Source organism: Orbicella faveolata, unplaced genomic scaffold (assembly GCF_042242905.1).
Source record: "Orbicella faveolata isolate gen_17 unplaced genomic scaffold, um_ofav_v1 contig_47, whole genome shotgun sequence".
NCBI lineage: Eukaryota > Metazoa > Cnidaria > Anthozoa > Scleractinia > Merulinidae > Orbicella > Orbicella faveolata.
In genome coordinates, this window is record NW_028301577.1 from 15695331 (window position 1) to 15722500 (window position 27170).

At 39.7% G+C, this 27170-nt stretch overlaps 2 protein-coding genes across 3 annotated transcripts in view; one reads left to right on the plus strand and one right to left on the minus strand.

The window, feature by feature from the left end:
* Positions 1–324: 324 nt before the first annotated feature.
* LOC110054678 (uncharacterized) lies at positions 325–15620 on the plus strand. 2 transcript variants are annotated; one of them, XM_089280381.1, is made up of 9 exons: positions 325–630; positions 1571–1738; positions 3120–3329; positions 4050–5237; positions 6767–6904; positions 9801–10047; positions 11175–11224; positions 11630–13780; positions 14557–15620. In XM_089280381.1, exons 3-9 carry the CDS (start codon positions 3290–3292, stop codon positions 15459–15461), a joined length of 4719 nt encoding a protein of 1572 aa, XP_089136507.1. In that variant the 5' UTR covers positions 325–630; positions 1571–1738; positions 3120–3289; the 3' UTR covers positions 15462–15620. The 2 variants fall into 2 exon arrangements, with proteins under 2 accessions (XP_089136507.1, XP_020616688.2); XM_020761029.2 differs by lacking the exon at positions 1571–1738.
* Positions 15621–17110: 1490 nt separating this feature from the next.
* The window catches only part of LOC110054683 (uncharacterized), an 11610-nt gene continuing 1550 nt past the window's right edge, over positions 17111–27170 (minus strand). The window contains exons 2-7 of the mRNA XM_020761038.2: positions 26860–26933; positions 25420–25511; positions 24798–24903; positions 24610–24714; positions 22971–23173; positions 17111–21086 (exon numbers count right to left, since the gene is read on the minus strand). Coding sequence (XP_020616697.2) covers positions 20889–21086; positions 22971–23173; positions 24610–24714; positions 24798–24903; positions 25420–25511; positions 26860–26933 — 778 coding nt within the window. The 3' untranslated portion in view covers positions 17111–20888. The remainder of the gene's footprint in view (positions 21087–22970; positions 23174–24609; positions 24715–24797; positions 24904–25419; positions 25512–26859; positions 26934–27170) is intronic.

Here is a 27170-nt window from a genome sequence, read left to right on the forward strand (position 1 = left end):
CAAAAATATAAAAAAATCAAATCGGCAAGTTTAAATTTACGCAAATCAGCCTCAACAGTGTCAATAGATGGGGGGATTTGGGGAGTTTACTCTAGTATAGGTCAGCAAAATTCAGCTGAACTAGCTCTGGTATAGGCTAAGGGTTCTAGGGTCACAGCGGCACATCCCCAACCAGAAATTCCCAAAGTACCCCCCCCCCCCGGGCTTTGCAGACAGTCCTGTTCGAACTAGGGTTCAATTTCTACGAATGAACAATATGATTGAGTCGTGCAGGTATAATATTGCATTCCATTCATTCCATATCTCAAGGAATACCCGCTGAGTGTAAAATTGCGCCGTAACCTTTGACAATGAGCTGATCGCTAGCGGCTTAGCTCTGTTTTTCTACACCAAGCACGAGTTCTTTGTGCGTGTTCACAGCTAGCGACTTAGCACATTCCCTCGGGTCATTTAAATTCAAGAAAGCGGTGCTACTGAGTGCATCCAAGCGTTTATCGACAGGAACAGTTGTCTTAACGCAGCTTGTCAATAACTCTCCTCGACCCTCCGTTGATCGCTGCCGTTAAGTTTTGTTCTGATTAATCCAGTCCACTTTGCATTGCACGTTTGACAAGGATTTCAACAATCGGGGTATGTACCGACTGCTCGCTTTCAAATTGTTATTTCGTGAAGTTGATATTGGTTTGTTGCCGTTCAGCGTTTCTTGCGCAGATTGGAGCGGTTTGTGCTGTAGCCATTGCAACAGTTTCTCGCAGTATGACGTTATCTGGCACCACACTATGAAATAGCTTAGTCCGATTTTATGTAGGTGCAGCATCGAACAAATTTTATCTTCGGTCTTGTTGATATTACTGACAGATTTACGTTAAATTTGATGTTCAGTTGATCACGATACTTTCCCAGTTGTTTGGTATCCCTGAACCTGATTGTGGCAAGTTCAGCTCTGATTCTGTGAGCAGGCTAGACTTCGTACCGACATTAATTGTCAAACGCACGAGAACTGTTCCGTCTCCGAAAAGGATAGCTGCTTTACTTTACTTTATTGTGTGTATGTACAAATTTAGCTTTCAAGCGGTTTAAGTGTTCAAGACTTTATCACTGTGTTGTTTGGACTATTTGAACTCGAGTATTTTGTGTAGTCCCGTTGTACGATAATAACCTTGTTGAATTTTGCAGTTCTCGTCACATTTATACACTTTTCACTCAACGGTCAATATGTTTAGGTCATTGTTGTAGAGTGAATTTTGCATGATCGCGACCAATCTTTGATTTAATGAATCATTCAAACATCACGAGCAAACACTGAAAGTTAAGCAACTGAGTAGCCCAACCTCACTACCTCGGGAACCGTCTAACAGCTTCCGATATACACGTGAAAGCTGTCGACACCAGTCAGCTAAAAATGCGAGGTTATTATGTGCAAGTCAGTGTTTATTATGATTGCAAGAGTCGTTTCGAACCAGCCATGTTTGTCTTTGTTCTTCGAGCTAATTTGTTCACACTTTACACATTGCGCTATTATGGGCTATTAAGTTTTTAAAGTTTTATTTGGTCTTCTCTTTTAATACAGAGATGGATTAATTCACGGCTGATCACTGCGATTTTTTCGGTAACTTTCTTTCAATTCGCGTCGAGAAATGTTTCACTGGATGAAATAAGGCAACACGACAAATTCGGTTTCTCGCTGAGAGGTGACTTTCACTTGGTTTTCCTACGCCAGGAAGGTTCAATGCGAAAAGTATTTACGTGCATTAGATCTTGTTGGGTTAGATAGTCTGTGCTGATGAATGTACTGCTTATAACGCCTCGCTTCAATGTAGAAATTATATCACACTTTTTTATTTGTTTTGTAACACAATGCCGAACATATTGACCCCGTCAATGCGAGATTATTACACTGTTTATCCTGTCTCTTAAAAGTGAAATCGTAATTAAATTAAAACTTTTTGTTTTAGATTTCCTATTTTCTGATAGAGGTTTTTAAATTCTTGATATCTTCGACTTGAGAGAACAGAATCTTCGTTGGAGGAGATATTGTAAAAGGCTTTACTATTCCTACGGTTAGCTGTAGGGATCATATCTTTATTCCAGGCTTTATATATTAGAAAAGCCTCAAATTTAATACTGTCAAGTTTAAGTTCAAGTGTTTTCGCTTTAGGTGTTAACTTGTTATATTCCGTGATGAGTTCATATATTTTATATTTGCCACATTCATCTTTATTTCACAGTCGACTCCTTAATGCGTAACACCAACGACCGCCCACTGCATTTCACAAATACTTCGTTTTGATAAACACGATACATATTTTAGTTTAAATTACGGTAAACACTGTACTGTTGTTTAAACTGATATTATTTGCTAAATATCAGCAGCCATCAGTCCATGTTTTTGAAGGAAATCGCGGAAGTGACATGAAAATAGAAAGTGTACAAGAAAACTCGTTGACGTGTGAAGGAGTATCGGTATTGATAATGTAGAACGATAAACAGCACTGTAAAGTCACGATAAATTGTTTTTTTTTGTTTTGCACTTTTTCAGATTTTTTTTGCAATGTTATCATGCCTCAGTTATTATCAGAAAAATAATACTTTCTGTGGTCGGTGTTAAGATTGATTAATTATGCGTCAATGCGATTTATGTGGTCCTTTAGAAGCTGTGCGAAATAATTCTGCGATGCTAGTATTGTGAATCAGACAAAAAGTTATGCTCTATCGGGTCTTTACATGTGCACATGGCTGTGTGTTCGCCATGATTTGTATTTAAGTGAACATATGTATAAACATATATTTGATCATGAACTGCAGAGAAAGATTTAAAGACATGAATGATTATAGCAATTATACACACAGCTTAGCAGTTGTGAAATTAGAGCACTGCACTCGTTGGTTCATCCCTTGGTTTTACAGCTATCCCTGTAGTGACATTCCACGAGGTAGTAAAGGTTGGCGTACGCCAACCTTGTTGACCTATTCCGATTTCTTTCAGGGTGTGTTGCTGCGACCCTTAATTTTATTCCAGATTCCATGCAACAACCTTGGTCCCATTTATTGCCAGACAATTGTGTAGTTTTCTTGTATACCTACCTAACAAGCGTTGATTGTTACATTCGTCTTTGAAGGAAAAGTCTACTCGAAAACAAGTTTTGGTGCAACAGTTCGTTTTGTTAAAGGCAAGTAATCAAAAGAAGATCAAGAGAGCGCTGGCACATTTGATGAGGAATTGTCAAAGGTTGAGGGGAAGACACGAAATTCTGTGAGAAAGAAATCTTCAGCCTGGATATTTCAAGCCATGTTTTCCAAGTCACAACACAACTCCAAATCTGATAAAGGTATTTTAATCTCCCCTAAATTCAAGCTTTATAATCTGGGAAATATCATTTTGGGTGTAGTTAATTAACAGTTATTCATCAAGGAGGGCGTGAATTGGATTTACCACTCTAAATTGATGATATTTATCCTCCTTTAGAACGAAATTTCGAAAATCCTTTTCAAAGGTAAATGCGATCAAGAAAGGCACAGGAACAGTCGTTCAGTAGCCTAAGGCAATCGGCCAAAAACAATCGTGTTTTACCTGTTGAATCAGGAATGTGAGTAAAGCTACTTGCATTGCTGAACACGTGTGCAAAGAGGTCTAGCGTCCTAATTTAGAGACAAATTCTGCTTTTTACTCCTGAGAAAGTGGAGTGAACGCATAAAGTATATTCAGAGTTGAGCGCATGCAAAGCCGTATTCACTGGTTTGGTTATATTTGCATCTAATACATCGCGTGATCGGTTTAGACCAGTCATGGACCATTTGACTGGAATTTCCAAGAATAATTGATAATTGAAGGGAAATTCCAAAGCAGCCTGGATTTTGTATTCGTGCACCTTGTTAATTGTTTCAATAGTTATCGGTTAGCCTGAAGAACTTGACGGGATTCTCTTCCCTCAACTGTTTCCATGTTTGTTGAACTTTCTCACGAGCTCCTCGTTTTCTTTTATCCCTGACCCTACCTGTGAAATCGAGGTTAATTCTACGTAACACGGTCTCCTTTTTTCCTCTCGAAGCTCCTTCAAAGCAGTCAGCGTTTCCCAGCAATGGTAACATCCTCAAGAAGAAAGCACGAACCACCATTTTGTCCGTATTGAATAAACGACAAACACAAGAGAAATTGTTCCTCGGGGAAAAGAATGATGGACGAGAACAACAAAACAGCGCTGTTAGTTCGTCGGGGCCTTCCGTTCAGCATCCAAAACAGTATTCAGAAGGTATGATAGAGGACTTGTCGTCCACAAAGTCCAAGTCGCAAAGGCCAAGTTCTGTTGTAGTTAAAAGTCCGAGTTATCATTTTGACACGCCGAATCAGAATTGCTCCCCTTCATATTCTAACGACAAATGTTCTGAAGTGAAATCGAACGAGCAAGACAAACTGTTGCCACATTATGTTGAAGACTGGCAAGTGCTTGGAAATGCTGATATGGAACAAGCTGGATTAGACAATGTTGAAGAAGACACAAAGGGAAGTAAAAGTAGCTCTAAATTGTCCTCTCAGCCACTGGACAGAAACCGCGCAGAACAAGGCACCCAATCACTTAGTAAGCGAATAGATTTCCCGCCAAGACACTTGTCTTGCCCAGAACATAATGAAAAAATTAGCAATGGATCACATGCCATGGTGGTATCTATGTCTCCATCTTACACTTGTACGAAGGATATCACACCAAGTTCACCTTTAAGTCCAAAGTTGGTGTCTGACTCAGTGATGGTGTCTATACCTTTCCAAGTCCACGGTCAGCAGCCGTCCTCCAGACCAGAGCAGCAGTCAAATGCTTGGTCATCTTCTGTTTCCATATGTGTGCCATTTCAAGTGGATGAAAACGGTGCTGGTGTGTCTGTGTTATCCTCTTTTGACAACCAGCTACTGCCGACATCTTTACTCGACAAGCAAACCACAGGAGTGCTTGTACACGCAGGTTCAGTTCCCCTCCTTCAAGAAACGCCCAAATTACAGAGCTCGAATTCCGTGAGCGTATCTGAATCACTCACGATGGAGAGGAAAACGGAAAAGACTTCTTCTTCCGCTATGAATGAAATAATATCTTCGGAGCCGTCAATTCCAGTGGAAAGTTCTTCATTCGTCTGTCCAGATGGTGACAAGGGTGTCTCTCAAGATATGACCGATGGAAGAGCAGCTACAGCTACCAAGCCTCGTGTACATCCCTCTCCTACACCGGACAAGCGAAAGCTATTTAAAGGTGGGTAATTAATGCATATTTTGCCATCAAGTATATAGGAAAGGGATTAAACCGTTACAATTAGTAAGAGCCATTCGAAATGGAGGAAAAGTTTGTTTCACATCCATTTGTAGAGGGTATGTGAAGAACTTCTTCAGCGTAGTTTCCTGTCTTCTTGCTGGTGGTCTATGTTTTTATGATATGAATTTGTGAGGAAATTAAAACTGGTTCTAAATGTGTAGTGTGCGAACTAAATAAGGCACGCACTGGACTTAAATTTGACCCGATTGTTCAAAACCCGATTAAGCTAACCCAGGATTCACGAGAATTTTGATTTCAGTTTTTTATATTTGCGGTGAGGTTTTCTGTTTACATTGTTTATCCCTGAGTTTTGAGTTTGAATAATCACAAACTGTACAAAACTTAAGGAGTGAAAAACATTTTCATGCAAGAAAAATTGTTCCTTCGGGTAACTTTTAATCCTGCGTTAGCGTTAAGTCGAACAACCCAGTGCTGTGTATTCGCCCCTGATTGGTTGAGAGCCGAAACATTATCTTGGCAAGGCGTTTATTTCCCTTTGGTTCACATTGTCGCCAGTTGACAAGGCCAAGAAGTTTTCCTTGTGTTATAATGTATTCAAATATATGTAAAGGGATCGACCAACCAGTCACACTATCCTGACTGATGTTTTTTTTATGAATGCCAAAATTTTACAAAGGGGTTTTATAACACGAGTGATTAGCGCGATCTTTTGGTTTATTTTGACATGGTATGAATTTTCGCTCCGTCCGAGTTTAAATGACATGTAAGAAATTGGATTGTGAGCTCGAGATTTCTATTGCGTGATACGGTCGAGTCAACTATCCCGCAAAGAAATCGAGAGCGAATAATCTAATTGTTTTAGTATAAATCTACTAGTCGTTCAAACTTTATCTAAATCCTCCTCACTAACACTTCCAAATTGCAAAGAAGTGGCCGCCAGTTTGTTAGCAAGCGGACACTGTTACGCTACTCACTATCTATAACAGAATAGATAGTGAATAGTGTAGCTAATCAGAGAGCGGCATTCTTGATAGATCGCAAGTAGATTTATACTAAACTAATTTATTCATGATATGCGCTTGTTGAAGAATTTTTCAGATAAATGCGTGTTTAAAATATCCTAATGGAATGACTTCAAAATCAGTCGACCGCAGTGAGCCAAAAAATTATATTTAAATAACGATTAGCTTTGATAATGCTGTTGAGCGTCTATGAGGTGTCGTGAATTATAGAAAGAATTGACGATTGTTTTCAAGTGTTGAACAGAAATAAGAAGGAAATGATTAGAGACTTAGGACTCACTACGCCGGGAAATAGCAATATCGCGTGACAGGGCAGACCGGCGCATTTTAGAAATGCCAAAGGGGAATATGTTCATCGATAAACATACACACAAGAATCTGTTGTGATCTACCGTACTCGATACAGCAGAAATTGCTTTCTAAGACTCTGTGTCACTGACTAATGGATCTATAACCTGTCTGTACGATTGAACTTTCGCTCTACAGAAAACCATAGCAGGGAGAAGGTTCAAGCTTCAGGAGTTTCAAAGGAACAGCGGTCAAAAACCATGGGCAAAGAAGCTAGTAAACATAAAGCCATGGATAAACCAGTGAATTCGACTGCATTGAAAGGCCCAACAGCAGGTAAAGTTTTAAGTTAACTGAACGCTAAGAGGCTAACGTGTTTACAGATTTCACGGAACAACCCCGTGTAGTAGGCACGGTTTCGTGTCGATGTTATTTTACTGTTTTGGCAACCACGTATTAATGAATACAAATGAACGAAATGAAAAAAGTTCAGTTTTACGTAAAGAATTATAAAAACATGACCGATTAGGGTGCTTTCAGTGCTGAAAGAATTCCTACGCAATCGGCACAACCACTTGTTGTTAAACCCAGCAAGGAAATTTTATTGGTAACATGACGTCGTGAGAAAGGAAAAAGACGTCAAGCGGACGACTGCAGCGATGTGTTTATAGTAGCGTCAGACGATTGATCTCCTGTCGGTTGTTTGCTTTATAATTTTTCACATTTCTTTGGCTATCAGTTACAGCGGACAACATTTGCGTCTTGAAAAACAAAGCTCACCTCATCAAATTCTTTTCATGCTTTTCATTCTTATGTCAATAGTGTGTTGATTCAAGCCAAAGTAATGTTATTCTTTGGTCATCTGTAGCTCGATAAGCTCTTCAAACAGTTCTCTTGCCACAGTTTTGTTTCGTGAAAACGGCAGTCTCTACCGCTTGTTAATTTGTTCTCCATTTACAACTGAGTAACAAGAGACTGAACACATCGCACGGAGTCATTCGTCTGTGTGGCGACCAATATCGGACCACTGTATGTGTCATAGGTATGGCATCCTTGTCTGTTTTATTTTCTGGAACCGTGTTTGTGCATTACATCAATGCGCATTTTTAAATAATACGAAATGTCAAGTTCAATCAGTGAACTTTATCGCTTACTCGTCGAAGTTAGGCTGTGCTAGGAACAAAGCCGGTGATGAAACAAATGTGCGTGATCACGAGGAGGAAGTGATTTAATTCTTTCGATTTCCGTGACACGTCAGATCAAGGCTATCTCGCTGTTTATCTGAATGTACGATAAAGAACATGTGAAAGCCGATGAACATTTGCTATTTCCTGCGTGTGCATATCAGTGTAGGTGTTCAGTTCCTTTCCAATTCCCTGTAATCTGTCGGAATCACCCACTGAAATAGGCAAGCCTTTAGCAAGGTTGTTGCGCATAAACAATGAACAGTATACGGAACGCGGTCTATCGAAAATACCATCGTTCAGCTTATATTAACCCTTCGAGTGAACGATGACTTTACATATACTTGCTGTGATGCTTATTTCGTGACAATAAAATTTTCAAGTTAGAATAACTGCTCTTCGAAATTTCAAAACAGCAACAATCAATTTGATAGTGAATGTTGATGTAACCTGCTAAAAAAAGTTGTTGGTAACTAGACACGTAAAAAAAAACATAAAATCAAAAATTTATGAATATTAAGAACTGCAATGTTTTGAACAATTTTAGCAAAGTTACGTTTTCCCTGGAATTGGGTAAATATTTATGCAGACATTTTTTTTGATTGCTTTATTGATTTGATCTATTGAGTTTTTGTTCCATCCGATGCTTCTATTGGAATATTAAGGGTGTGATCGATTGACCTTATTCCGGAATGATAAGATAGCACAATATACAGTGTTCCGGATTATTCCAGAAATGCCGCCCTGACCATTATTTTGCTTCTGAAATTTCGTTCTTTACTTTGTGTAACTTCTCAGATTCTTGGAAAGCCTTGCCTAGGTTAACATTGGCTCTCCCTTCTTAACAGCATGCGGGGGGCGGGAGGGGGAGGGGCGGCGGGGTGTACACTCGCAGGCTACGCTCGTTTACCACACTTAACACTCTGTAAGATCGATCACGTTTAATTGAGAAGTAAATAACATTTTTCGTAGCTCCATCGAGTCATAGAAATACACTGAAGTTTAATAGAATGAGAAAATCTGTGGGAATGCAAGCGAGTCTCTCCACAGCTTTTTCGTGTTTTCACGAACGTTTATGAGTAATTCGATAGAAACACCAAGAAAATGTATTTTATTTCTCTCAAAGAAATAAAATGAAATAAAATTCACTCTTTTAATTCGATGATCAAAATTATATCAATATTTTTCACTGCCAGCATCAGCGTCCGTCATTTCTTTATATTGTTATAGACCTTGACGCGAAAATATGTGACATCATTATTCCGAACTATTTCCCAAGATTCTGGTCCTTGAGCAGAGTGCTTGGGATATCTTTCGTCTATGCTAGAATCGGAGAAACGACTGAATTGAACGGAAATTTATTCTCATTCAGAAATATGGTCAATGAAACCCACCTTAAATGCATTTACATGCTTCTATTATATTTTTAGCGGAGCTCCTGCGCGCCGTAAGCGCGCGAGCGGAGGCTCATACCTTTGAAAATTTGGTAATCGATCTAAAAATTTTGGTTGTCCGGACGTCCCTATGCCACTTGCACTGTGCGTGTGCGAGCTGAGCTCGATACCCTGAAAAATGAGAGAGTAGCACCATTACCATAGGTACATCTTTGATATTGGACATCCATGTTATCTTCAATTGACAGCTGTCAAATAAAGGTATATGCTGACCAGTAACACGTGATCATATCGCGGGATCAGATTGAGAGCTGTTTTTTTCGAACCTTTGCCCAGATACTGGTTGTCGATGGAATCGATGACTCAAGCCAGGTTACTGCTCTGAGGGAGAAAGGGGGCCAGGGGGGGGGGGGGGGGGGGCCTGCGTACAAAGGCAAAATTTCCGCGTGAATTAGGCCCTGGCGCGTTGTTGACTTTTTTCCCCGAGATATTCCTTGTGCATACGCTGAACAATTAACTGCGAAGAATTTATCATTATTTGAGTTTCTGATCCAAAAAAAAGCACATTCCTTTTTTTTCCCTTTATGGTTAACTTATTGCAATCAGGAGCGCCGCTTTTAGGTTTGGCTAAACCTATATATTACAACTCTTTAGGCAAGGCAAGAGCGAAGTCCTTCACAGCAGGGGATAAAACTAAATTGACTCCAGGTCCCTCCAATACTCCGCCGAGTCCTGCCGGAACACCAAAATCAAGAAGTCCTGCAACTTCTCCGAAACTCATGAGACGAAATGCGACTCCTAAAGATGTGAGCAAGGGTCTTAATGGAACTCGAAAGACAGCTGAGCCGAAAAACAAAGAAAGTCACAACAGACCTCATTCAGACCCACTTATCGCTGAAAAGTAAGTCGGCTATGATGGTGTTTAAGATGTTATGTTTTTCATTTGGCCTCCCGTCTCGCAATTTTCGAGGACTTGGAAATAAACGACCGCTGGTTAAATGAATGCCTGTATATGCATGGATGTGTATATGCGGGCGTATAGAAAGTAAATAAGAGTCTTCATTATGTTTCTCAGTTACTACGTGCGCTGTGATTGGTCAATTTAGCGGGCCGTATTCTCCTGTACGGCCCGCTGAAATTTAATTCTGTTTTTGTTGCCAAAATATTTCGTGATTTATCGCCGAGTGTTCTTAACTCTTAGAGCAACTTAAACTCATCACAAATAGATGAGCTTTGGAACTGGTGCCTAAAAGGTTAGCGGGGAGCAGAAGCCGTAAGCGGAAGGGGAGGTATCCATGGCAACCCTGGAAGTGGGAACCACCCCCAAAAGCAGCCGCTAACTGGCACCGTCACACTGAATGAATCAGTGGAAACAACTTACCTGACCCACACTTACCTAGAGACCAGCAACCAAGAGGGAGGGACGGGAAGGGGCGAGAATCCGCAAAGATTCGCCAAAGTACAAAGCAAACGATCCGTAACGATCAGCTGGCAGTACAGTACGTGCAATGCAATGTGACACAACAGCCCTGCAAATCTCCAAAGGGCCGTCCCGCAAGTCACGTACTGTAAAACGGGAAACCGCTGACTGCATTGGTTTGAGTCTAACTTTGCCTAAATCATATTTAGCCACATTAAAAGTTTAAAACATTTCGTCACTTTAAATTGTGTATTAAACGTGTTAACGACTTAACAACGATTTCAAATTGACTCGTTTTGCTTTCGACGTGCGTCAGAAATTTGAAGCCGTTCCGCATGAATAGACTGTTGTTGAACCCGTCAGACACAGAGTAGAGATATAATAAATATCTAACTAGCCTCGTCTTCTCGGTCCGTACTGTATGCTACGGATCCTCGTTTTTACCCCCTTCGATTTATGTATGGCCCGCGCGCTTCGCGCTTCGGCCATAATTCGAAAGGAGAAAAAACTCGGTCCATAACTTACAGTACGGACCTCGAACTCGATTAGTCAGAGGTATATAAATTTAGTTTTAGTCATTAATTTAAACTTTGCTTTGGGTTTTGTAGGATTCATGGAAAGAAGAAACCTTCAGTGGTTGCCGCAAATGATACAAAAGGTAACGTATGCATGACTAAATGAAAAACTAATCAACTTACAACAAAAAATAATTCCAAATTCAAAGCCTATTATTTTTTAAAAATAAAAACAGATGATTTCTGTGGGCCGTTCTTTTCCATTTCCAAGCACGCCATCATCATTTGCATATATTTTCTCTCTTTCAAGAGAAAGTAGTTTCGAGTGCGTGACGAGCCAAAAAGATGTCTGCCTTTGAGGCTAAAGAGAAAGAAGACATTGGTCAAATTTACGACGCGATCATGCTGTCATTACCAAGAGCTAACCGTAAACAGGCTAACCCGAGCATTTTTCGGGGTAATCAGAGTGCTATTTAGGATTAAATGCAGTCTGCAGTCTGCAAATGTCATAAATAGGCTTCTAATGGTATTATGTCATCTGTTGACAGCGAAATCAAAGCCTGACCACGAGTCAGTGAAAAATAAAGTTAAAGAGCTCGAGGCTGAAAAGCTTGAACTGATGGAGAAAATACAAGGAATGGAACACCGCCTTGACGTTGTACCACTATTAGAAAAGGAAAAACTTCATCTACAAAAGCAATTCAACGAAGTCGTCCAGGAAAACGCGATAAAGTCAAGTGAACTGCAGTCTTTAAATCTGAATTTGGAGAAACAAAGAGAAGAAAAAAATGAACTCCAGGTGAGACACGATAAATTGATGATAGCACTGGAAAACAGCCAACAAGAGCTCGAAGAGCTTAAAAAACAAAACCATTCGCTTGAGGAATCGAAATCTACTCTGGTGCGAGAAAATGAAGAAAAGATACAAACGATTACAAAGTGCCACGAGGACATTGAAAAATTGACAATTTCGAACGCAGCCTTGGTATCGAAAGAGAGTCAATCAAGGAGTACGATTTCAACACTGATACAAGGCTTGCAATCTTTAAAAGATTCTGTTATACTGCTGAAAGACGAAAACAAATGCTTACAAATGCAAATCATTGAGAGCGGAAGTGAACTTGTTGAAAGAATGAGAAACTGTGTTGGTGGTTTGGAAAAGGTTATCGATGGTTTGGAAATACACAAGACTGAAAAAGTTGAGAAAGAAACGCAAGTGTCCTGCAATGTCGGGACGCTTGATAAAGATACACAATGTGACGAGTTAATGTCGGTACAATTGATTCTAAATGAGGCTGAAGAAAGCAAGCTGACAGTTGAACCCAGTATAGAAGAAAATAAAAAGCCAGGTGAAACAAGTGAATTGCCTTCAACGCCAAACACAGCGAATGAGCAAAACAAGCCTGCTGTATGTTTGAGATGTATCAGCCTTGAAGAACAACGAGTATGTCTAAAATCCAATTTGGACGCGCTTAAGGCTTCTTTGCAGAAAACAGAAAGTGATCGAGATGACGCTGTAGAGGAAAGAAACGAGTTGAGACGCGAAGCTAAGTATCTTAAGTACGTCCTTTCTTACAGAGAAGACGTACAGAGTTTACAAATGTCAAAAGAACAGAACAAGGAACTGGTGAAAATGGAGTCCAACCTTGTAGAAGCAGAGAAAAAAGTAATCGATTTGGAAGATGAAGTTGGAAGACTTCAGGAAGAAAAGCAGACTCTGTTGTTGAGTATTTTGAACCTTCATTCTGGTCACGAAGTGGACGTTGTCAAAGAGGAAGACGAGGAGGAAGAAGAAAACATGTCTAGCGAAGAGTCTGAAAATAACCGTGACGATGAAAATCAAGAGAAAGGAAACATGAGTGAAGATTCTCGCACTCCCGATTCCATTTCTCGCAGAGAACAACTGAAGTTTCGATTTCAATTATCTTTGTCCGAGTCGGAATATAGTTATAGTTCCGAACGAACGGAGGGCGAAGAAGAAAGCGAGAGTGAACAAGAAGATACGGACATGGAGATCTCGTCCCAATCTGGATTGCATATAAAGAAAATTAAAACTGAGCACAAACAGTTCAAAACACTTTTAAGTGAAGCCAATGAGGAGAAAGAAGAGTTGCTATCAAGTCTTGATAAGTTATGCGAAGAGTTTGATTCCCTCAAGGCAAACTTTGATAAACTCGAGGAAGATTACTCCGCTTTGTCAAAGAGATCGAAGCAAGATAAAGAAACCTTGCAAGCCCGGCTTCAGGAGGTTGAAATCGATAGAGAAAATATGAGGGAATCCCTTAGGCAAGTTCAAGACGAGAAGCTAGCGCTTTTGCAGTGCCTTGAAATGAGGAACCCTGAGCCAATACCACCCGTGTCTCCATTGCCACAACTAGATCTGGACCAAATTATTGCGCGTGCACAGTCGTTCACTCAAGCAGAAGACAAAGCTAGTGAAGCAACATCGAACGAGGAAGATTCTGACGCTTCGTTGTCATCAGACGGTGAAGATGAAAACAGGAGTAAACCCCAACTTAATGATAAAGCCGTGATACACCCAACTCCAGATAATCAGTTCGGACAAAAGGGACAACCGGAAGAGACGCAATCACCTGCTAACGATAGAGATCTGCAGCTGGCAAACTTAGTGGCATCTATCGAAAATGACCTTGGAAAACTCAAGGAGCGCCTGAATAACAGAGGCAGTGATACGTCTGGTAAGATATACAACACAAGAACTTTTAGTCTGTGAACAGTCACCTTCTAGTAATGTTTGTCTGATCGGTGGGAACTAAACTTACCTTGCTCTTACAGGGATTTTCACTGCCAATTGTGAAATATTTTTTTCGTAATGAGTTATGAAAGGGAGAAAGTCTGATCAAACTCACCGAGTTTTAACAAAACGAGGAAGTTTGTGTTTGTGAACATGGATGACTTTGGTGAGACTTTTTCACGTGGTACTATATAAACAACAGTTTGCCGGTTTCTGTTGAGGATCAATAGACTGATAGTTGCCCGCGGAAATTCTTTGTTCTAAAAAACAAATATTTGCCCGAAATCGAAGTTCGAGGGCTTTTATGAAGTTTATTTGAACAAAAATTTCCTTTTCGGAGGGCTTATATGAAGTTAATTAGAACAAAAAATTTCCAGGGGTAACCATTAGACAAACACTCTATTGTCTTCATCTTTACAATTTTTCATTTAGTCCAGTTCTGGCCCTCTCTTTGTCACGCGACTCTGCGTCAAAACGCGACAAACAGAGAACCAGAAATGGAGGACTTTTCATGCAATTGGAAAATTGCACGACTGAAAAATGCCCTGGTCTGCTCAGTGAAAAAGCACCTTAAAACTGACGCGGAACCTTTACACAGTCCCCATTCTAACATAGCCTGCGAACATAGACGAATTTCGCGTGTTGTTTCGGTGTTCGTTAGCAATTCGTCAGCTTTCGTAGGCTTATTGTTACCGCTCATCGAGGTAGTTTTAATTGTAGGTGATGTGCAAGACAAGAACATTGGCAATGGCGTTGAATCAAGGCTCCGAAAACCTCCCCCTGGCGAGCGTCTTCTCAAGCGACAAGCGTCAACTGTTAAGTCAAATCTCGATCGAGTATGCCGAGAGAAACAACATCTACAAGCTGAGGTGGAGTCGTTACGCCGTTACCTGCTCAAAAGGAGAGACTCTGCAATGGAAATCAGGACGAAACCGTCCCATGGAAGTCTTAAAAGGGCGGCTGCGGAAGTGGAAAATCATTTGGAAGGAATAAAGACCTTACAAACCTTGCTCGCAAAATCCGACGAACAACTCCGACAGTCGAATGATATAATTTCTCGACTTGAAGCGGTTAACGACGAAACTGAAGAAAAACTTCGAGACGCCGAAGTCCTTCAAGATGATATGCGCTGTGCTGTTCAGATAGCTAACACTTTTGCCATGGAAGAGCAAGAACGTGCAGACAAGTTAATGTTACAGAATCAAGAGTTGCTGAAAACTATTGAAATGCTCAAAAGTGCGCGTCCCTCAGCCGATGGTGAGGACGAGATTGAGGATGAAAATTCAAAAGAGAAACCAACAGCAAAAGGGAAACCTAAATTTCAGATGAAAGGAGCCAAAAGCTTCAATCGCAGTGTAAGCGAAGACGACGGGCTATACGCAGATGACGAGAGCAATTTTACAACAGAAGGTGAATCAGATTTCTTTTCTTCCCGCCACTCGAGTATCGCAAGTGAATCTGATTTGGCGACAAGCCCCACACCATATGAAGACAATCTCGATGGCGTAGACTCTAATGTCCCTGCAGAATGTGCAACTAAGAATACAGATGTCGAAACTGAAGGTACAAGTCAACACAGCTCTACAGCAGACACTTCAGATTTGACTGACGATGAAACGGAGTGAATGCCAATTATTTGTAACTATTTACGAACTGAAAACGTTTCATATGTACAGTAGTTGATTAGTTCAAGTATGTCTCACAGTAGGACCTCACCGGTTCGATAGTGTTTGACACTTTGGAAACTCTTTTTGATAATAAATTTGAAGCCCCATACTGCAGAAGTTGGTTGCCGTGTTTTTTTTGTTTTTGTTTTTGCAAAGAATTAGAAGTAAACGTCTTTCATTATCTCAAGTTCAAACATGAAATCATTGCTAAAACTGGATGCGTTGTTGGTTATTTTATCGCCCTCTATCTCAGCCTACGCTGAATGTTTGATAATTAATCGGAATTTGTGAGCCTATATGAGAAAAGCTTGAAATCCATTACACCAAAGTTGAGTATTGTTGGAGTTGTCGTACATTACTGACCAACTGCTTCGAGAACAACTGGAAGCAGTTATCTATTATTGGTGGGGGTTTATTCTTCCACTATGGCCATGTACATAAGGCTGAGATGGGAGATAGCTTATCACCTTCATGTAAGTAACTGGGGTTAAGTGTTGTACCTTGAACTCTGCACTATTTTCGACTGTCTCGCTAGTTCTGCATTAGACGTCAAAGCGCGTGATATGGAGCCAACGTAGCCACATTTCCACCTCTTTTGTAACGTGCTTCCTAGAGGCCACGATACGTTTCTATCAGCATCTTTAGAAACCGTTATCGAACATGGAAGAAAACGCCCATTCAAACTGGAGCCAGTATTTCCTGGAGTGATTTTCCTGGAGCGTTGGGCGTGCTGTCAGAGCTGACAGAAGCGCGCGCTCTGCGGTCTAGATTGGCATGGATCAAAAGGCTCTGGGCTCAAGTATGACTTTTCAGGTTGCCTCGCTACCTACGTTGTTGCCAGTTCCTGCACCGGTTTCTCCCAGGCCTTCACGGTCAACTGATATAGGTGACGTATCCGAAACGAACGTAGCGTTTCCCTTAGACCGCGACCACACTAATGCGTTTTTTAAAAGTATCCGTATTTGTCTCAACGAAAACGAAGAAAGATATTTTTGTCCACATAAGCGATTTCGGTTTGTTTTCACCTGTCCAAACTAAGTCGTTTTCGCATGAAAATGCAGACTTGGATACATTTTCGCCCACCGTCCGCACTAAAATGCCCGAAAACGCTGATAGAAAGGACGCTTTTTTCTGCACCGTTTTCAAAAGCCGTTTTGACCTGTCCACACTAGGAACGAAGCGTTTTCAAAATGATGCGTTCCCAAAAGGCCCGTCTTTTGAAACCGTCTTCGAAAACCTCCGTTTTCATCAGCGTTTTTGGTCGCTTTAGTGCGGACTATAGGCGAAAAAGCATCAAAAAGTATGCGTTCTCATACGAAAACGCATTAGTGTGGTCGGGGCCTTAGTCTTGTGATCTTCTGCAGCAAAGGGCGAAAGGCTTTCAGTGGCGGATCCAGACCTTGAGCTAAGGGGGCGCGCTTTTTTTTTTTGCTTATCCTGCCGGCTTTTCTTCCACCTGCGATTTGTTTTACCCACAATAAGGGGTGGGGAAGCGGGCCCCTCCCCTAGATCCGCCACTGGCTTTGAAAAGGGTTAAATCTATCCGAGGAAATAGTGCCACAATATTTACCCGTGGGATCATTTGGGTGGGGTTCAACTTGAAATCATTAACTGTTCATTTCTTTTTTATTTGTGAATGTCAAAGGAATTAGTATTGTAAATAAGTCAAATTCACTCTTTTCCCTGTAACATATTTGAAACCTTTACAGTGAAGGACCCTCTGACCATGAACACTTTCATTTCTTTGTTCATTTTTTAATTATCCAATATTCCTCACACGAAAGGATCAGTGTTTTTTTAGAGCCCACATTGGATATAATCATAAAAAATGCACACGGAATGTCAGTGCTCATGGTTAGAGTGCCCTGATCGTTAATGGCAACGTTTTTCCCGGTTAGGAGCAATTGTAACGGTATAAATACCATATTGAGTGGATTCCAATGAGGTCTGTAATCAGAAATGTTTATAACAAAATCGGACGAACGCAAAGTGTGATTACAGACTGAATTGGACGACGCAAAGTCCTATTATCAATTAATTAATGTTAACTATAACAAAATTTGAGAGAAGTCAAGAGGTTTACTTTTTTGCCAAGTAAAAGTAATGGCCCATTGCCTCTATGAGATGCACTTGCAGGATTCATGGTAGTTGTATTCATCAGCTTGTACTGGATATTTGTTTTGATGAATACAACTACCATGATTCCCTGCAGGTGAGTCTCATAGAGGGAATTGGCCATTGAAACAACTTCCAAAATTTCTAAGAGGGAACCCATTCAGGTGTAACTGTTTTACAACTGCGCGTGCAAATGACACGTGTCTAATAACACCAGGCATGACACGTACACTGTCCTATAAATGCTACAATACAGCTTGCCATTTACCAATCAGTTTCGAGAACTTTGTAATAGTTATGATTATGGCGAGTTATTAGTGGACAAACTAAATAGCGATCACCTAGTTGCTGATATCATTTCTAATAATATATGTGAAAAAATTACTCGATTCTGATTGGCAAAGGGCAGTGTAGTTGAAGTGTAACACCAGTGCAAAAAGTGTGACACCGGTGCAAAAAGTGTAACACCAGTGCAAATTACACATCGTAATTCCGGATTCTGATTGCCTAAAAGACAATAGGAAATTTTCGAAGCCAATGACATTATGCAAAATGATGACGGAAATTTTGGGCAGAAACTTTGAAAAAAGTTTTCTTGAATGAGAAAAAATGGCTTCAAGAAAGGTCTTCCGGCACTTCCCCAACGCAAATTTTTTCGTGTTTATATTTAATGATCCTCTTTTGAGGCCTGGTCTGAGCTGCCACTAATGATACTACATTTAGGAGATAACACACTGGCTGTGGGTAAAATGTCGGTGGCAGGGAAGGACGACTGGGAAGTAGGGGCCCAGGAAGGGGCCCTCCTGGGGGAGTGCAGATCAGGTGGTACCAGGGGTAGCCACCCTGGAATAAAAGATCCAGACCTGCCTCCAGGGGTGAGGCCCATATCCCACAGTCCCGGGGGACTGAGGGAACCAGGAGGGAGAGCCCCTCCTTGGGGGAGTACAGATCAGGTGGTACTGGGGGTAGCCACCTTGGAATAGGTAATTTCTCCGGACCTGTCTCCAGTGGGCTAGAGCCTTACTGTGGGGTAAAGTGCAGCTAATGGGTGCACTTCCCTGCCTCCGTTCTTTATTAACAAACAACAGAAACTCACCAGAATACAAAGCCTCTGTTCATTGCACTCTGAATGACAAGGTCTAAGGCTTGCTAAGAGACAGATAGCCATAGCCTATGACCATTAATGGCACAATTTTTTTTTTATAAACAAATAATATCTATAAGTATATACGGATATGTGTTTTTCTAAAAGTAACAGAATAGTAATGTTCATTATCTATCCACGACGTTCTGAATTGTAGTGTCAAAGCTTGCCCTTTCTTTTGGGGGGGGGGGGGAGGGGGGAAAGACAAAGTATTAGCCTTATTCATGGTGAACATTTCTATAGATCTAAATGATTTTGTTTACTCGCTTAAAGATTGTCCTAAAGCGTAGTATCAAGGGTTAAAATGTCTGGAGCAAGGGTTCCAGTCATGGGGGGAGGGGGGGGAAAGAAAAATTAGTGGCGAAGGATCAGCACAAACAAGAAGACTGAATACAACGAGGAACGTGTGCTTGACTAGAGGTCAGGGGCATGAGGTGGACACGTGAGAGACATGACTGGAACCATTGATACACCGTCTATTACAGATGTAGATAACAGTGGCCTTTCTTAGGAAATGAAAGGTTTGTTGTGATATCTAAAGGGGGTGATTGTTTTCAACTTGGAATCCCTGATGGACTTTGAGATCAGGAATTGGTGGCATGTTACTCATGTTACTGAGATTTACCTACGAAAGTGACAGGAGGTTCGTAGTGTTACATGTCTCTGAAATAAAGTGTTATAATGCAGAATGTGTGTGCCTGTCTTTGAGATATGGTCTCTCAGGTCTCATTAACATCAGTTTATGGATGCCATAAACTTAAACTATTAATAAGTAATCATATGGTTTTCCTTGTTTAAAATTGGAATTAATTTGCACTTGTGAATTTTTCAAAAAACTGAAATTACACTCGCCGAAGCGGCTCATGCAAACTCACTCATGCAAATTAATTCCAAATTGAACTCAAAACCATATGATTACCTATACAAACAGTCTAGGAAGCACGTAAACGAGAATTAACCCTTTGAATACCAAACTTCCGCCAAAAAATACTGTTTTTAACCGTTAAGTCAGGTTTTTTTGTTTGCCATGATGCTAAATAAGCCTAAGTTTTGCTAAGAAAGCTTTTTCTTACCAAAAGGAGAGATTTTTTGAGGATTACGTACAAAATTGAACAATATTTCAATTGCGGGCATGTGCATAAGTCAATTTTTTTTTGTTTGCCATTACCTATTCTCAATGTTGTTTGTTGCCCCTTTCCTTTCTTTTTTTCTCGGCCCTTTTACTCTGGCTACCTTTTGCGTTGCATGTTCTTTGTGGCTGCTGTGAAAAGTTGGGTGTTAATTACGGGCGAAGCCTAGAAATGGACCCTGATCAATCATAGGCATAGTGGACCATTTTACCACCGTTTCTGCACTAAAACTGATCGATAACGTTGTTTTTTGATTTACAACGTTGGAATGTCGTCAATATCTAAACCTGACCATTGTACGGAAAGGCCTAACCTAGTTCTACTATCTGCTTATCAAGAATATCTGATGACATTTAAATTGATGACGTCACAAGTGGTACAAAGAGCACAACCATTAATTATGCGTATATGCATCATTGGTATTCAAAGGGTTAAACACAGTGACAGGATAAGACACTTTTACTCTCAAAGTTTTTACTCTCAAAATATCAACTACAACACAATACTTCACAAAAGTTCATTATTAGCCCTTCCTAAGGATAGGTCGGATAGGGAGGTAGGAAAGAAGAGGAAGGAAGGAAGGAAGGAAGGAAGGAAGGAAGGAAGGTATTTTTGCTGCTTTCCTCTCCCTGACTGTAACTTTTCTTCTCTTAATTCCCCCCTTTCCGCCTACTTCCCCACACCAAAACACCTAATAATGATCCTGAAATTGTATTGTACTTCATTTGCAATTACATATATGCAGAATAATTAACAATTTTTAACCAAGTAGAAAAAAATTAATTGTGAAGAATGCTAAAAAGACTTGTAACCTCACTAGCAAGGCAGGATGTATAACCATAAAAATGGCTGTGATATTGAGCCAAAGCCATGGAAAAGGAACAAACCCTTTGACTCAAACACCAATTTTATATTTTGATGTACCCTACATAAAGTAAACATTATTTTATTAATGACTATGGTCCACTGACTTGGTATTCTCTATCATGGATGCGATCAGTTCCCACCTTCTCTATTCTGATCTTTGCACTGATCGTACTGATGTAAGCTAAAGAGAGTTCCAACCGTTCTACCAACTTGCACTTTCTTTGTTTCAATTTTGAAGTCATCATTGTTATGAAAATTGTTCTTGTAAGCCACCGCAATTAAACGATTTGAGTCATTAACCAGTGGGCTTGCTATATATTCATCCAACTACAAAAGAGAACAATAATATTAGGTAAAACTATGTTAATGGTGGAAGTTAGTGGAGAAACTGACAGCAGGGAAATAATCAGGGGGTCCCTATATGACACATGACAACAGAAATGAGAAAGCATGTAAAACCTTTAAGGTACCACCTAAGGGGTTCACACATGTAGTTTTTATGGAACCTTTTAAATTTTTATCCATAGCACCTGTAGAAGATTTGCTTTTTAAAGTGAAGAATTGATCAATGCTGACAATTTCACTTTCATGTAATGTCATTATATCATTTTCATACTCTTTTCTATCAAAAAATGTAAAGCTCATGTGCAGGTGTATTTTAGCAAGTGACATGACTTTGCACAATCATCTCCAATTTTGCCCTATTAAGGTGGCTTACTACAGTTTTGATGGATTATAACAGCCCAACTTCTAACTCTTTCCAAAAATGCCCCAAAATGTTTTTCCTTTCTCTATTTACTGTTTGCTTAAGTCTTTTACCATTCTAGGTGAAACTCGAACAGTTTAAACCTCAATAAATGGCCAAAATGAATGACCAAGTACCTCAGGAGAGACTGGGCACTAGTAGGTTAAATCACGTTTTTCTCAAAATTCACCTGTATGACCCCATCTCAAAATTTCAGGAATAAGAAATTGGCTCTGATTTAACATTCATGCAACGTAAAATAAAAATCTGCAAAAGAGATCTTTCAGAAACTAAGAAAATGTGAAATCAAAAATAGCTTAAAATCTGTCTTACAGATTTTTTTAAAAAATTTGGCTCTAAATGCGATTCACCCCTAAAATCAACCATGAAAATTTCATCATGGGTTGTACGGTAGGTTTTCGAGCAATCCTTCATGAAAGAATTACTTTTACAACCTCGGATGAGAATTGAACTGCGCATGCCCTTTAGTTATGGGCACGCTCATGTGACACCATGTATGGCGTACAAGAAAGCAAGAGTAAATTAAAGCTCTTTTACCGGTTGTTTATGGACCTTTTCTGTCATATTTTATTGGCCCTAGGCTTAAACACATGTTTGAAAGCAGCTTGAAACTATCGCTATGTACCGAAGTGATTTCATGCCTTTAAGGTCCTGAAGTTGTTTTTGTTTTTTCTTAGGGTTACTTGCATCATTTTTGTATGCGCGACTAAAACTGACGTCTGGCAGGCAATTGTAGCGTGTGCTACTGAGTCTCCAAAAAACTGTAGTAAGCCACCTTAAAACGATTCACGCTACCCATGCGTTGATTGGCAGGACATTACTTCTGCCTAATTCTACCACCTCAATCCACTGCAACACAAGCCAGTTAATGATACAGGAAATCAATAACCATCAAAAAGTGTGACATAACTGATGAGTTACCACCTGGGATTTTTGGAAAAGCCCTTAGTAAATGATTTGTATCATAAATCTTCATTTATTCCCTCTCAGAAATCAAATGAGTGGATAATGAAGAAGATTTAGTGTTTACACGCCCAAAGAAATAGCTATCATTGATCTGAAGGATACTAGTATATGTTTCATTCATAATAAAAGCTCTACTCAGAGCAAATCAAGGTACAAATAAAATTGTCTTTCCAGGTTGCCCTCCAGGCAAGATAGAACCATTTTATGCTAGCTTAGAGGTCTTTTATCAGCTAGCGAAAAAGTCCAAAATATGATACTTGTCCATCACACATGATTGTGACTTTATCATCCAATCCAATGGCCCTATAGAAAAATGTACCACTCCCAGTACATGTTAATTTAGTCAGTTCTTCCTTTGCAAGCTGATGTACGTGTCTGGATGCTGAATTATTGAATCTTCAAGCAACTTTAATTTAATTTATGAAACTAGATGTACAAAGGCAAAAAAGGCAGACAGAGTTGGCAATCATTTCACTTACGTCCATCCACTGTGCATCAGTGATTTCTCTTGGCTCTACATTAATATCCTGGGTTAAAGGTTTTAGATGACAAATGAAGTAGATGTCTGAACAGCCAAACCGGAAGTTTAACATGTGACGAAAACAAATAAGAGAAACAAATTTGGTTTGAATGCCGGTTTCCTCTAAGACCTCCCTCCTAACAGCATCGACAATGTCTTCCCCTGTAAAAAAAACAATGAACATTCTTAACATCATTACAGTCAACTGTCATACAACAGTCACAGGGCATCACAATTTATATACCTAACCACGTTTAGGGTAGTTTAGGTAAGCCATGGTTTATATTTTGGTTCATACATGTAATTATTAATCAAATCTGACAAAGAGTAAAAATTCTCTCAATCAAAACACTGGATTATCCTGTTACATCAAATTATAAGGAAAAAGCATAATTATTGGGTGATTCCAGAAAATATCCATACCATACAACAGGCAGCATCTTGGAATTCTGAGGGAGAGGGAGGTTTCTTGGACTGGAATTCTGAAGGCACGGGGAAGAGGGGGTGTAATGCAGTTTTGAATTCCAAATGCATGGGTGAGGTTTCAGCTCTTAATTTCCAGAGGGGGAAGATGACGAAAGCTTTGCTTGAAATTGTTGATCTGTCATCCTTTTCTAGTTTGAAAATCAAGTACGAATCGACCACGGATGCAGGATAAAGACCAACCAGATAGGTGTTGGCGTTCATGCAGATGAGTGAGAGGATGGGTTCTGCAGCGAGCTTCACATCAAAGAGGCCTGAATTAGTTGATAGATTAATAAAATATAAAACAAGTCTGTGTTTCTTTCTGATCTAAAATTGTTGATTGATGGGGTGCTTTCCATTATGCCAAACCGACCGGTCAGAGATCAGAGGGAATACCCAAGGAAAATGGAACCCCATTTTCCGATTAAACTGGGCCAACTAAGGGGAATGGCTCTCACCATCTTTTATTCCTTTTCCAAATTCCCTACGTAAGTGAAGAGAAGTAGGACAAAAAACCTGTTTGTCAAAAATGGAACGGTGAATTTCAGTCGGAATATTCAGACTGAAATAAGTGGACCACCTCCAAAGGTGATCCCAAATATTCCGGTCAAAAGAATGAAAATGGATCTTTCTATTTGACTTCCAACCAAAATTTCTGGAATCTTTGGCATAATGTAGTGTGTGAAAAACTCACACCAGTCTCATGTTTCCAAATGGAATGCCTGACAGATCTGTAGGCTGTATGACTAGTGGTCAGCACTTACTCAATGAACATAATTTTCAATATGGTTGGTAACGGTACATCATGAACTTTACCTTTGTCTTCCACTGGTATCAATATGATCTACTCTTCACAGAGCATAGGGGGTAGAGCATTTTGGAATTTCCAAACATAAGGGGGGTTAAAATGTTCATGCCGCCCATGGTAGGGTATGGATATTTTTTGGAATCACCCATTGTGGCATACTACAGAAGCACAGTGTTTACTCCTTTCATAGGATAACAACAGGGTACAGTTTGTAGTGTCTGATCATAGTTGAATCTGAATTTGGAAATAACAATTCAAACAACCACAAAAAATTCTATCAAACAGACAAATCATTGAGCTGAAAAACAATGTACTAAATTTTCACCTCTGTCTACCATCCCTCCAGGAAGTTTCCAATGCTTCTTTTTACTGAACCGTTCACAAACAGCTAACAGCTGGTTTTTGTCATTGATAACTAGCCCACCAGCTCCTGAAAAACAATTACAGCAAATGAAGGTAAAATGCAGTGTTATTTGGGGCCCGGCAATTAATGAGGGCAAATATAGTACATACCAAGGTAGCTTGTGGCAAAACTTGGAAGGGTGTTTTGTTCATCTTCAGGAAGCCATTGAGTCAACACAATATAAGTTGGATATGTATGATGAAAAACAAAACCATGCTGAAATGGAACATAACAAACATTCTGTACAGCATGTAAAAAAAAACCAATCACTCTTATTAAATCATACATTATGTACCTAATAATAAATTAAAATAATAATAATTAAAACTAATTAAAATTATACACAATGTCATACTATACTCCATAATTTATGTTTGATTCCATTGAGACACCAGCTGGAAGGATTCAATAATTTAATAACTGACATTAAACAATGGTGAAAACAGTGGTAGAATATTCTTTAGGGTTATTCATTTCCTTTTACTCCAAAATGAGTATCTTCATTAAAAGAGGAGAAAATTACAATACCATCTATATTGATTGTTTGCTTATTTCACACAAAAAACAATAGCAATATGACAAAGTTCACAATAAACAAGAGAGTGAATTAAAGTACTGCAGCTATACTTGTTTATTGCTTTCACATCTTCTTTTGAAAAGGATAGGTAAAAGACATTTTTTTAACCGTTTGACAGCTATTTCACTACCCCTTAACTTAGAGCTGCTTTGTACCTTAATGGCAATAGGAATAAATGAGGAATTATCAATTGATATCCTCAGCCAAACACCTCTAATAGCACTTTGTTTGAATGTTGCCAATGATGCTGAAAAAAAAAACACTGGAATAAGGGCGATGATAAAAGGAAAATCAGTTTGATACGTTTGACAATATTATTTAATCAGTTTAGTTTCATTAATCAGAGTCACAGAATAGCATAGTTACATGAGTTTTATAAACCTGCGAGCCAGCGAGCCATGCGAGCCAAAGGGCGAGCCATGCGAGCCATGGGAGTCATGCGAGTCGTGTGAGCCCTAGTAAAAATGTTAAGATTTTTTATTTGTTACATTTACATTCACATGAGAACAAGAACAAGAGCAACGGAACAAGATGAATAAGATCGCAATATTAAATTCTTGCAATATTAAATTCTAAGGGAAGGGACAACCACATGCACAGTCAGCCAACCGACAAAGTTTTGGTAACTCTGATTCACTACAGAGCGAACCTGTAAAAATTACGCGATTCACTCACCATTCTTGACGCCAATACACGGAGTTGCCCTGAAGTACTGTTCTCTTTTTTCTTGACTGATTTTCAATGTGGATATCAATGAATGACAGGTGCCAATGGATACCATTCACTTACCCATTCGAGTAGCGGTGGGGCAGTGGAGCCGTACGTTTCTCTCAGAAAATTTCTTTACTTTAGTCCTGAACCTTAATAAATTTTTGACGCATCGTTTTTATTTTTTGCAGATCCTGGGCGATTTGAATACACAAAATTTTCTCCAAACAACAAAAATATGAAACAAAGAAAAAAATTCATCACACTCAGGGTAGCCATTACTATGATGCAAGACTTGGCACGATGTGCAGATGTTTAGAGCATTTTTCATATTTGCCGTACCAGCAATAGTTCTGGTAACCGAAGCGAGATTAGGATTTTCTTTTGGGAATATTTCAATTGTAGGCACTTTTGTAGCTAAATTTTTATTTAAAATTAATTTCCCAGGCCCGGAAAGAGAGAGTACCCTAGGGGCAAGGTTGTACCGTTTATACTCGTCCCCAGGGTCATCTCCGCTTTCAAGATGGCGGGCGAGCGGTTTATAGCGATAGTTTAGTGATAGTCGGGCACGAGATTTATGTTTCTTGGTGAAAAGTCGACGACCTCCCAGACCAGTTGAAGAAAAAAAAAATACTCGCATAAATGGCTTGCATGACTCACATGACTCGCATGACTCGCATGGCTCACACCGTGGCTCGCAGATTTAGCAGACCCTAGTTACATGCTTTTATCTTGTTCTTGCCATTGACTTGCAGTAGAATCTTTGATTTTTAATAACTCACTTAAAACTAATCTGATAGACTGTAAGAATTACATGTAAGAGTTAAAGGTAAAAAGCACTACTTGACTGATCATGAGTTTATCCACTAAAAACAGCAAAGACTTACAAACAAGTTTTCTTTCAAATTCTTCTTCATTTTTGCATTTCTCCTTCTCTGTGTTGATTGTTATCCCACCAAAGCTACACAAAAAAAGGAAAATCGAATTATTATCACTACTAACTTTACATAAAAAACTTTTTTTTAGACAGGCCCAGACTTCCAGCAGCTGTGGCCTGTCTCATACCTTTAGTAACCATATATTTTCCTGGAAAGGGCTTTCAAGGTGATGTCTCCTTATTAGCTCAATATTAATCATCTCTCATCATAAAATGATGTAGGTGATGTTGGTGTGAGTAGAGAGAAAAGTGAGGGTGAGG

Coding starts and splice junctions, on each gene's coding strand:
- LOC110054678 (XM_089280381.1), top strand. CDS start 3,290: ATGTTTTCCAAGTCACAACACAACTCCAAATCTGATAAAG. Junction 10,048..11,174: donor GACCCACTTATCGCTGAAAA/GTAAGTCGGCTA, acceptor TGGGTTTTGTAG/GATTCATGGAAAGAAGAAAC. Junction 13,781..14,556: donor CAGAGGCAGTGATACGTCTG/GTAAGATATACA, acceptor TTTTAATTGTAG/GTGATGTGCAAGACAAGAAC.